We start from the raw sequence: 13099 nt of genomic DNA on the forward strand, positions 1-13099 counted from the left end.
CTGGAATAACTCGTCCTCTCTCTACTCCGTTATTTTCTCCACAAGAACTAATAGACATTTGATCACATTTGACATATCCACCAGCGAGCGCACTAGACATTATACCTACTAAATTCTTTAGAGTTCATATAGGTTATAGAACCAACTGCTTTCTCTGTTGTAAATAACTGTGGAACTAATGGCTGTGTCACATCTCTTACACTATAGTCTAGCCTCCTGTGAAGAAGCCTGACCTTGATTCAACCTTCCATACTAACTAAAGGCCCACACACTCGTTGCTTTTTAGCTCAATGACTCTGGAGAAAATCCTTTCAAAGCAACTCTTGGTGATAACAAATGAGGTATTCTGCAAAGATGTGTGCTCTTCAGTGAACATCAAGGAAATAACATGTTTGATCATTTCATGTGAGAGCAGGTAGAGATGAAAGGTGGGCACCTCTGGGAATTTTCTAATGGCGACCCTGATTCCTTCACAGCTTTCTTTACATGTGGTGTACATCAAGGTTTAATTTTGGGACTTGTTTTACTCTCATTACATCATATGTTACAGTCATACAGACGTTTCCCTCCAGTACTACATTAGTGGTAGGCAGCTGCAATTGGTGTTTTTTTTTTTTTTTTTAAACACCCTGCTAAGATGGTGGACTACACAGTTCATAGTTCAACTCACAAAGCCGAGTTTCCTGTCATTTCAATTGAATTCTTTTCATGCTGCTAATAACCTTTCATATGAGTTTAAATGTTGGGTGGCATAATTGTGGTCCAGTGAAGATTTTCTCTATTCTGGGAACCCTGCCAGAATAAAATTGCTCTACCAATTCAGAGGGTGGCATGTTTTTATATCTTCTTGTCTTCTAAGTGTCATGATTTCTTTATCTGTTTTAACCTACAAGCAAACCACATTATGATAGCTAGCAAGGCTGTTGACTGGGACTAAGTCAAGGAGTCATAATAAACCCATTTTGGCAACCATTAATTTTTTTTTATTTTTTTTTTCAAACTGATGTCAAGATTTTATTGATAACTTTCATGGCTTGTCAAGGCCCTGCCCTCAGCTACATCTCTGACCTTTTGGCCCCTGATGAGTCAGAACGCAGCTTTAACACCACAGGCAGGGCTCTTGGCAGTTGCAAAGTCCAGGCTCAAGATGAAAGATGACTGGATTTCACTGCCAGGACACCTAGACTGTGAAATGTCCTGCCAGACAAGCTCAGACTGCTAAATCAGTATCATCCTTTAAAATCACTTCTAAAGTCCCCTCTGAGGGAAAAGCCCTTTTCAAATTCTAGTTGAAATTGTTTTCATTGCTTGTTTGGTAGGTACTTTTTGACTTCAGATAGCAGTAGTGGTAACAGCAATGGTGGTAACTGCATTAGCAACAAGATTTTTGAAGTACTTGCTAATACTTGTGGGACAAATTCAAACCTGGGAAGCCAGTGCATAAATGGTTCCAAGTTATGCTCAGTTGTCTACTTATAACCACCACACTAGCACATTTCAGGATGTTTTAATCTTTTATATGCTCACACTGTGGCAAACAATGGTATTTTTTTAAATTGTAATGACATCCAAGTAAATCTGTTTCAGTCAAACTGGCCTCTGTGATAAAAATCCTTTTTACTTTGGCAACTTGGGAGCAGCAGCAGTGGAAGAGTGCTGGGTTTAACCGGCATACATGGTGGTAAGGGGGAGGACGGGGAGAAACTACACAAAATACCCAAAACATTTCTTTCTTTTTGAAGAAAATCCAGCTTTACACAGTTAACAGCTTCAACTTGAAGGAGTTTAAATCTCATCACAGACAAATTCACAGCAGCGGTATGAAGTGAAAGTTGGCAGCTTCTCATTTTTTTTTCTTATTTCTCAGAGCACAATAAAGGATCATCTGATTGAGCGTTTCATACAGTAGTAGCTTTATTGGTATTTTTATTGTATCATTGTTTGTAAATTGTTTGTGTCTTGTTTTGTTTTGTGTGTGTTTTGAGTTCTGTGTTCTTCTGTATAGATTTTATTGTTGAGTTTTTATCTATTTTAAAAGGCCCATTGAAGGACAGGCACTTCAAATTAGCGTAGGCACAAGCACTGTGGTGTGTGGCATTAGTTCATACTATGTACTTGTTCCTATACAAATATATATATATATTTTTAATTATTGTTTACTATAATGAAAGCACAACTCTGAATATATCACCATTCTCCTTACTGAAAAAAATACCTTTCTTTCGCCACAGGAGCAGTTTCAGTTTCCCCTTGGACTGAAGAGCTCATGTTTCTGTTTCTGTTAACTTAAATGCTTCTGGATTAAACAAGTAGGGCAGCTCTGAACATGTTTAAATACAGTATATTCTTGTAATTGTATGATATTTATTCATCTATTGGCATGGGAGTAGGCTGCTGGGGATGTTTCATATTTTCAATATTGCCTTTGTACAGTATGTGCTGCATGTAAATGCATGTTAGTTACTGTAGGTTGTTAGTACTGTAAATATATCTATTGATTTTTTTTCTCCTTGTAGCTTTATTCCTGGGTTTTTTGTGCATTATGGTCTGAAATAAATAAATCCAGCACTTCATAGAATTCTGTTGGCATTATACATAACTAGCTCACTTAAAAATTAGGTCAATATACTGTATAGTACTTGATATGAACTTGGTAGGTGTATTTTTCTCTACAGCATTCTTTTCTTCTTGTGAACTTCACAATTACTCACTGACATGGAATTAAAAAATAAAGGCATCTTAGATCCCCTGAGGCCTACACTTTAATTCGGCATCATTAATGAGGTATTGTCAGACATCATGGTACCACAGAGCCTGACTATACTCAAGAGTAACAGTGTCAGTTTATACTATTTTAAAGACTGCTTAGAGGAATGTCTTTTTGCAGCTTTATGTTAGCATCTAAAATAACATGTGCACCCTCTAGAGACCCGGCTGATTCATAAAGTAAAGATAATCTGCACATCTCCAAGGTAACAAATAAAAATTGAATCAAAAATCAATCAAAACTCACTGAAACAATAATACTACTACTAATATTTCAGATGCAATTTTAACATAAACTAATAAACTTAATGTGAAGCATATTTGTCAGTCAAATAATTCTAATTTGTTTGGATTTCAATGAAACAAGTAAAAAATGTTTAAAATGCTTAATAACCAGGTTTATGTCATATAAACCTGGTTATTGTGTATTCAGATCACATTAGTACTATACTAGTTTGTTTATATTAAATTGATGGAAATCTTATATGCAACTAAAATACCTACATCTTAAATGTTGAGCTTGATATTTTTTTTTTTTTTTGAGTGCTGAGGAGTTTTCAAACTCAAACTTGATGCGGCAGCTCAGAGAGACCCATAATCAGGCCTGAGAGTGTCTGTCTCAGGCTGCCCAGATAATGGCTGCCTGTCACATGATTCTCCACAGCAGAATTGATATTATAGCTTAGTATAGCATTTATGTGGTCTTCCTGCCAAAACTAACAACACCCCTCCCTCAAAGGGAGTGAAGTGGATTAGATTAATGCTGACCTTCCTGTGGAGGACTGCTGAAAAATGATTACATGAGGAACCCTGCCTTCTAAAACATTTAAAGCTCACACTTAAGAAATATACTAAAGTAAACCATATGTACTCTACTAATCCATTACAATATGTCCATTCTGAGCCTGAAGCACAACATAAAAAACAGTGTTTAATTTTCATCATATTTTAATGTGATAATATAATCATGGTAATAATAACGACTATATAATAGTATATGTGACATTTTCAAAACAAGAAAAGCTTCTGCTATTAATGGCAGCTTTGCCTCCAGCTTATCTGATGGTTAGTAACAGATAGCAAAACTGAATTTTTTCAGCACATGAATATTCCCTACTGTACGAAACTGGAAGGCACCTACACTTTTTGAAGCACAACATGTAAACAACATGTTCCATTCGCTGGAGTCCAAATAAGACCACCTCTGAAAATTCTTGTAGCTTTCACCAGCTAACTTGTAGCTAGTGCCAGTTTTAGATTGAACACTAACACATGCAAATGTGTAACCCCTCTGCTGCGATTTAAATAGTCTTGAGATTGCAACAGCTTTATTAGTGGCTGGTACTAATTGTTAATACATTCGGAGCATATGATAGAACATATAAAGCTTGTGCGAGTAGAGGAAGTGAAGAAGGTATGTGAAAAAAAAATGTCCCTATATCTTAACAGAACAACAGATGAAGACGCAAAGACCCTCAGATTAAATTAGCACAATGCAAATCCACAGGTTTCAACTAAAATATGAAATAGCTAAGAACAAAATGTAAATCATAACTATGCATATGGGGACATTTAAAGGGAGACTACAGAGAGGTGATGCAAACAACATGATGAATCTGACCACATCTATCGTTTGAATAACATCTGAATATAAAATGCTTTCTCACTTAATCATTAAGTACTTTCAACTGTAAGTGTTGATAAAGGAAATGCTTCGAAAGTGAATGATTATGGGACTAGACAAGACAGACTGCTTTTATCAATTGGTCCCTGAGGCGCCCCCATCGTATCTGATTGTTTTCACCTAGACTGACCTTTTCTGAAGAGTCTTAAGAGGAAAACGTGGGCAAAAACATATTTCATGTCATTTATTTCTGTAATGACTGAAAGGTCATATCTGTCACCAAAAACAATCATTTACACTGACAGTGTAATTTAAACCCTATTGGTTCGACATCAGCAGAAAAGCCTCTTATGTTTGTGGCAAACCTGCTGATCTGAGGCCCTCAATAAATGGTGCCATTTTAAGCGCTATCAACCTCGTTGATTGGGGAGATTTAAGCGACTATTTAAGGGCAGCAACTAATTACGCTAAATCTAGATCTGATCCATTAACTGAAGCTAATCTGTAAATTACCTGTCCAACGTGATGCATGTTTGAAAACTGTTCACCTGCCGCTTTGAACACAGTCAGCTTTAGATAATTTCACAATTTAAAATCAACAGGGAACATTTAAAATCTTTCCATGCAGCCCTTTAAATATGCAATTCATTCAGTCATAGAAAATCCATATGTAATTATGGTAAAAGAAAGGCTGTGATTACTTTTGCCCAGATTAGTAATGTACTCCATGTCACTCTCTTTCACACCCCATTTGCATCTAGCAATAAAGTAGAAATGCAAAGAGGATAGAGGACACAATATATGTCCAGATCACTCATAAACAAAAATAGATTCAGATGCAATCTGGCTGCAGTTTCTATCTCAGATGCTGTTTTAATTCCTGTTGCAAATGGCTCCTGGGTGTTCTTTGCAAAATCAAATATGAATCTTTCTAGCATTAAATGTGTTCGTGTGGAACATTATCGAGACATATTCCACTGTATGCATCCTTTATCTGCACTGGGATTGTAGTGGGTTTCTGTAATGCTTCCATCAGCTGTAAACAAGAGCAGTTCACAGCAGATCAGACAGACACAATGCACATGTTTCGATGACCCACCACCACACGACAACTGTGTATCAGCCCTGTATTGTATTCACGCTCGGCACTGATAGTGTGATCTTAACTGATGCAGTCAGTTGATTGAGTTGTTACAGAGGCCGATGAAGCCTGTTACAAAGGAAATAACCAAGACAGAGTGAGCTGTCTGTCAGATTTATCCTCCATCAAAAAGGACATTTGGTGCCTGTTACTGAGTAGCACCTGAGCAAAAGTGAACCTCCCTCATCTCAGAGGTGGTACTGAGTGCCGTCCTCCCCTGTGATTTGCCACAGTGGGGGAGGCAGGGGAAAGGTAGGGGGTGGACAATCCTCAGAACTGGCAATAAATATCCCTACTGGGGGAAACTCTTAGCAGTGTTTTTTTCAGCTGTGCAGGGAAAAAAAGGGAAAGTGGAAAGTGGCAATACATCAGCTTCAGAAAGTGGGTCAGAAATACTGTACTGTCTCCAGGTAAAACAGGAAATTACACTTTCAACTGGTGTTACTTACAAGACTGTACATGTGATGTGCCTCAAATGAATTTAGGGATTATGTGTTTTTGTCAGATCCTGATGCTTGTAAGCTTTCTGCTACACACTGAGAAATAAAACTGATAAACTGGCGGCATATTAGTTGTCCAATGTCTACAAAGTGACAAACAAACGCTGACACTGGGACAACAAAAACTAAAAAAATGCTCCTAAGAGTGTTCAAGCCAACTCTAGAGGACTGCTAACAGACTGATAAACACTTTAATTAATGAGAATTTAGCGGAATACACAGCTGATTGTGAATCATGTGGTAAATCCTCTCAATAACCTTGAGTATGGATTTCCTTTAAAAAGTTTAGGAGCCATATGGTGGGAATGAATGAGAATAGTTATCACATGCTCCTTCAACATTACTTACACTGCTCTGTGCGATAAATAAACCCTGTCTTAACACGACATTTCTATAAAACTAAACTGCAACACTGGATTATGTGTTCTATAAACGTATTGACAGCGACTTCAGACACAAGGTGTTCATTTAACCCGAAACACACTCTTTCTCTAACCTTAACCAAAGTGATTTTGTTGCCTAAACCTCACCACAGATAGGACTATGGATGCAAACCCGGTCTCTGGTGTGACAGTTGCGGGATTTGTGTCCCTACCATCTATCCCAACCATCTGCTCACGACTCCACTGCTGTTAATAAATGTAGTGCTTCATTCAGTCATTCGAAAAATACATCGTCTCTGAACATTAATCCAGCTAGGGATTAAGTCTCCTATAAAACGCATGTGCTGTTGCAGTTTATTTGTATAGAAATGTCATTTTTAAGGGACAGGGTTGGATATATGCATTCATCTTCCATTTCCACAAAGCCCACTGAATAATATGATCAGGAATATGTTGTTCTATTAGATGTTCAGTGGAGCCTTGTCACACTGAGAATCCTCGCCGTGTCCACTTTCAATGTAATACGACCTCTGTCAGAAACACTTTATATGAAATGCCGTTAAATTCACATTCAAGCTGCCTGAATATGCCCTTCATAATGGTTACATAACACAATTGTGAAAACAACCTCTGTTGCTTGAGCTTCATCTTTCACCTCTGACATACGGTTCGCTTGCAGTAGAGTTGCTGCTTTTTCTCCCATTTTCTTTTCCCCAGATTCACTTTTATAAGTTTTCTTGCTACGTCCAACTTTTTTTGTTTTGTTCTGGATGGAAACAAAAATTTTTTCTCATGAAGCTGTTTACCCTCAATGTACTGTGTCTACACTGTAATAAACGATTCTCCTTTTCTCTGCATTAGTACTAGTCAAAGCACTGCTTCATACACTCAGGTGAGTCCTCAGAGAGCAAATAAATCTCTTTGTGAGGTCTCGGTAAATAAATCCAGAGGCATGTTTTGCATTATAATGACAACTGCCATGATGATCCTCCATTCTGGCTTCTAGGTCTTATATTTTTTTTGTAACAGTTTCTCCACAGGTTTCATGGCAATTATTTACATGCAATAGGGAAATGGACAAAATCCTTTCATCAATATTTTAGACTGATACATATGGTTATATTCATTATCTTCATTGTTATTAATAAAAGTTATTAACTGTAATTAGAGTCCTGAAAGTGCTGTTTAAAATTGTTGAACTAGATTCCAGAGGTATAGGGATGCTGAATGTGTATCTTCTGTTAATTAAAAACTAACCCCCTAATTACTTCTGTAATTAGAAAACACTGCATTTTCAAAAAGGAGAAAAAAAAAGAAGAAAAACCCTCAGCGTTCATTCATGAACATTAACAACATTAATCAGTGGTGTTGGTTTAAGTCCAAAAAATACAAAAGAAACAAAAAAAAAAAAACCTAGACAACCAAACAAACAAAAAATCCAAATAAAACTTGAGTATATGAAGTTGAAGGCACATTAGGAAACTAGATTTCATTTCATTGTACAACACGTGAAGAACATAAGTGGGTTGCTCAAATTTCAAATTGGTCAACTGTGTGCTCAAAGCAAACAAGCCAGAACAACTAGCATATAAAATTTTTAGAGGATCCCTCAGTAACAGCACTAACAGTGGCATCAATAAACATACAGGCAGAGCCACTAGGACACTGGGGTATTGATGTTCAGATGCTAGAATAGCATCAGCCAACAAGAACATGAGCAATAACAGAAAATGTATACCAATATAAAAGAAAAAATGGTCTGTAAATGATCAAATACTCTGAAACAGGACCCCCCCCCCCTCAAAGGTACAAGTCATTTGTGGTTGAGCATCAAGAAAAAAAAACACCCTCTGTGCTGGCTTTTTCAGCTCAGTACATAACAAATTTGAAAATGACAATTTATTAGATACTAGATCAGAATCTGTGGCAATGAAGTGAATACCTACACCAACAAATATCAGGACAAAGCATTAACTACTGAAAGGCAGCAGGAAAATAAAGAGAATGAAAAGAAGGTCTCCAGTTTGAGCACACAGCATGTCTGGGAAAATCTGGGTAGAGAAAGCAAATGAGAAACACTCTTCTCCTCCCTCATCTACCACTGAGTTGTCCTTGAACCAGGAACAATCCCCCAGCTGCTCCAGTGGAGCTGCACAGTGGCCAAATACAGGAAAAGCATGACTGGGTGAGGCGGGCAGTTCCCTGGTGTGAACATGTGAATCTATACATATGTGAAGCAGGTTGTAGCTGAGAAAGAGCAAGCATGTTCAGCAAACCTTTTCCTGGGGAAATAAAGGTTAAAAAAAATGCCCAGAAAGCTTTGCAACAAGCTGTGTATGTTAATGTTTCCTGGGCTCTTGGGGGAGATAAAAGGGCGATCCAAACATTGTTTATTGGGAACTGTGTGCAACATAAATCATGCAGCAAGAAAATGGAGGCAATAACTCACCTTTCGCTTTGCTTTTTGTCCCAGCCACTGAAAGCATGAGGGGGTAAAGCAAGACAACAGCAGGTTAGATAGGTAGCATGAAGGAGTAACACTGATAGCATGATTATTATTTGCTCTATCCATGGTGACAGGATTAAATGTTGTGAATGAGGGAATGTGAGGAGTCTCAATACACATTACAAATACAGAAGAAAAACATGAATGCAAACATCACAGCTTTATTCAATTAAACCATATAACAAGTTAGTCAGATCATTAATTCTTTAACATCTAAAAACCATGTCTTTGTAGCTGGTAGTCCACAGAATAGAATAGTACTTTATACTATTCTATTTTTTATACACAGTTTAGTGCAAAAGTCTCAACAAACCAGTTATGATAATATTCACTCTTCTATCTGATATGACCTGAATGACAAACCTTACTGCTATTGTCAAAAATGCTCATCAGTTATGATAACTCATTGTGAACCTATAGGACCGGGGCACCACTAAACAGCACTTAATTATTGTGGTAATGGAACACCAGCCTCACTAACCACGATGAGGCTATCCCTCATGTTGTGACATTTCACTTCAAGACATGATAGATAACTGATTAATTAAAGCCCAGTTAACAGCAGAATAACATAGGGTAAGTTTAGCGCTACAAATCAAACTAAACTGCATGTCCACACAGTAAAAAACTAAACCTGAAACCAAAGACTTTCCTACTCTGACGAGTCAGTGTCTACACAATTTCGCAGGTTAAATTTCAGTGGACGAAACCTGTCTGCTCTCATTTCCATTTATGTTAGACGGTGAAGCTGATGAATGAAGTTTTATCATCATGTATAATAAAAAAATAAGACCAACAATGTGTCTCTGTATTTGCAAGTTTGTATAGTCTTTGCTTGGATAGGATTACTGTGTCAGTGGGTAATTATGTTAAATCTGGTTCATAACATCACAATGTAACGCTTCATATAGCTAAAGGATCATGGGATATTGTAAATAATCCAAACAATTAAGTGCTGTAAAATTGTTCATCACAACAAAATGAGCAAATCTTTTCCCCTTTAGGGCTAATCTGTGTGACAGTGCCTGGCGAGACCTCTTGCTCAATAACTTTCAACTTTCACCTTCTGTGAAAATTACACGGTTCTCAGAGTGATATAGCAGATTGGTAAACAATTTCCTTTCATCATCACTCGAAGGATGGGCGCTTTGTTTGTCTCCAGTGGTTACATAAGGGAAGGTGCTTAGCTGTCTACAGGTAGAGACACTTAGTTAGGTGTAATGAGGACAGAACGTTGTGACAATGGCTTTCAGAGTAGAACAGATTAACACTAGATTTGCCGGTAAGATTCAGATTTTTGAAAAGGATTCATTGCATGAATAGCAAAATTAACACTGAGTGTCAGGCCCAGTCCCACACATGTTACCACCCTCCAAACTAACATACTACATCATGACTGAGGAGCTAAAAGCACTGCTGACATAGAGGAATAGACCAATGGTTTTCTAATGTGCAAAACGGAGTCAAAAAAGCCTGAGTACACTGAGAGGTTTTATTGTTTTGTTCACATGAGGAAACAGCTTACCTGCTTACCTGAATAGAAGATTATAGTCTGGCTGTTTACTTCAAGTTATCATCTCAACGCAATAATTTTATGGCTTAAAAATGTAAAGGAATGACCGGAGGAGGGAGAAAAATATATTCAGTGCGTCAATTTCATGAACACATCCAAGTATCCATCCACTCTGAGCTATTAAGACACAGCACTGGATTTATCCCATAGCATATGAATAAGTCCTAAAGTGCACCCAAAAGCGAACAGAGGAGGGTAGCAATTTTACAGTGTGGGATCACAGAAAAAAAAAAAAACAGCAATCAAAAAAAGAAAAAAAATCTAGCATTCACGTGTATTTCCCCAGGTCATTAAACAACGAGGAGGAGGAGGATCAAATAGGCAACCACTCACCTCAAAGGTGACAAGTTTTTATCTGAGGCTTTGTACACATAAAAAAATAAAATAAATCATGAAAACACTGCTGTCGTCATGAGAAATCTGTTGCAAGTTATTCATCATGGACATTTGGCTCAGATGTCACAGACTCACAGCACACAGCCGCAAAACAGGAAATCGCATGACAAACACAACCCTGAAAGGAAACTCACCGCTGATCCTTCTGTGGGGATCTTGCTTTTTAAAGTCCATCAGTGGAGGCGGGAGGTTCTATTCATTTACAGCTCACATTTGATTTCTTTGGGTATGTTGATGAGATTGCAGGAGCTGTGGTTAACCATCTAAATGGCATACTGAGCATGCAAAACATACCCTTACCACCATTACCACACCAGCTACCGTTAGCTTTTTTGTGAAGTGAAAAAAGAAATTTCTTGTTATAACTTGGGCACTGTGCTCAAGCAAAATCAAGACCTTGGAGAAACTACTACTACTCCTACTGATGGAGCCATGTACAGCATTGAGTAGATCTGAATGACTAAGAACTAAAAATAAATGATTATTTTCACCAAACATATACAGATATATATTTAAGTGATTTTTTGGTGTTTCCATGCACCTGTAAATTGTAATTTCTGCTGCGGGAGGGCACTGTTGAAATAAACAGTTTTTTTTAAGCTTGAATAATTTGGCAAATGGGCCACTCGATAAATGTTTCCATTCATCTGTAAATTACAATGTTACACATTGATTGAATAAATGGTGTAACATTTTGCATTTCTTCTGTTCACCATGAATGATGCCTCTGACAGAGATGTAGGTGAAGCACGACTGGAGGTTTTCCTTAAAAAGCCCTGACCAAATCTGCACTGACTGGGGGTCACACAATGTGCCGCTTCTTGGGGGACGCAGAGGCTGACTGACAAGAACACTTCTGAGCTCCTTGAGAAATAAGCTCCTCTTGTAGTATTTACCTCTTTTCCACCTCTGGTCTACAAATGCATTGTGTGCCGACACATCCTGTCTATAATGGGAAATGTCTAACAGCTAACAGGCCCGCTGTTTCCTTCCAGCTGGAGGTGCCGGTGACATTGTTCACACTATGCACACCTCATTTATTTCTGTTGTTGTCAAAGATAATTTTTGGCTTCTTACCATCCTTCTGCTGCTCAAAGTTGCATCCGTATTCAACATAGTTAAATGCTGCATTCATGTCTCTCCATTGCTGATATTTGAAAACTGCTGGGCATCCATCATAACAATAATGACATGTTTGCAGAGAAGGCTATTTGAGAGGCATGGCTCCGTGTGTACTGAGGCTAAAGATTGTCCTACAATCTGCATTTTTTTCCTCTGAAAACAACCTCCACAAGGACAATTTTGTACATAACCACATAACACATGTCTTTGCATTTCTTTTACAGCCAGCCCAAACGTTCAATAAAAACAGTGATCATTTTGCTCATGACAATACCCATAGCTGTGGGTGAAATTAAACCTTCAGGAAAAATAGGTACTATTTCTGACTTAAAATGGGTCAGTGTTAATCTGAAGTCTGCAGAAAGGACAAAATGTTTATCTATAAAATAGGTCATTTCTTGGTGATCCTTGAACAAACTCCTATCTGATGAGGGGACTGTGAGGACCGTACCAGTAACATATGCCATTCTCCTATCTAATGGAAAATTCATTGTTTTTGACACTCATTAATCTTTCTGTAAGCTCCCAAGCCCGCGCCTCTTCCTATTTTCTCCTTATGTGGAAGTTATTAATCTCTGACTCTCTCCAAATTTAATAGTGTTGACAGAGTCAGACACCATGATAAGATTCTCCTTGCTGTGAACTGGAAATGTTTGCAAGCACATGGCAAGCATATCAATATATTCTATCTGAAAAGTATAACGCTTTGACATTCCTTAGAGGACTTTCACTGAAAATCAATGGCAGAGCACGTAACAACACACATTTCTGTAAGAATGTCAATGTGTTTAACACATTTATCGCATGGTGAAATGCATGAGTGCATTTATTAAATCCAACACTACAGTATGTAGAAATAGTGCAAACACCTGCCTGGTTCTGTTCATGGAGCTGCATGATATGAATTAGTTGCAGATTTTCTTGTAATAATAAAAAAAAATCTATGGTTTTCATATGCTAAACAAAATGCAATGTGCATGTATCTACTTAGTTGCAATGACCATGTGACTCACAGAAACCAGTAACATTCATGTGTAATGACTTTGGAGCAGAATCATCATTTTGATTCATGATTATATTAAACCAAA

The 13099-nt window shown here is 37.7% G+C and overlaps 1 protein-coding gene across 1 annotated transcript in view; it reads right to left on the reverse strand.

The window, feature by feature from the left end:
- Positions 1 to 13099, reverse strand: part of LOC111224438 (cell adhesion molecule 2-like) — a 145753-nt gene that overhangs the window by 34292 nt on the left and 98362 nt on the right. Inside the window, exon 2 of the mRNA XM_022748922.1 lies at positions 8864 to 8890. Coding sequence (XP_022604643.1) covers positions 8864 to 8890 — 27 coding nt within the window. The remainder of the gene's footprint in view (positions 1 to 8863; positions 8891 to 13099) is intronic.

The sequence above is a fragment of the Seriola dumerili genome, unplaced genomic scaffold (assembly GCF_002260705.1).
Source record: "Seriola dumerili isolate Sdu_G_001 unplaced genomic scaffold, Sdu_1.0 BDQW01000134.1, whole genome shotgun sequence".
In the NCBI taxonomy this organism is placed as follows: Eukaryota; Metazoa; Chordata; class Actinopteri; order Carangiformes; family Carangidae; genus Seriola; species Seriola dumerili.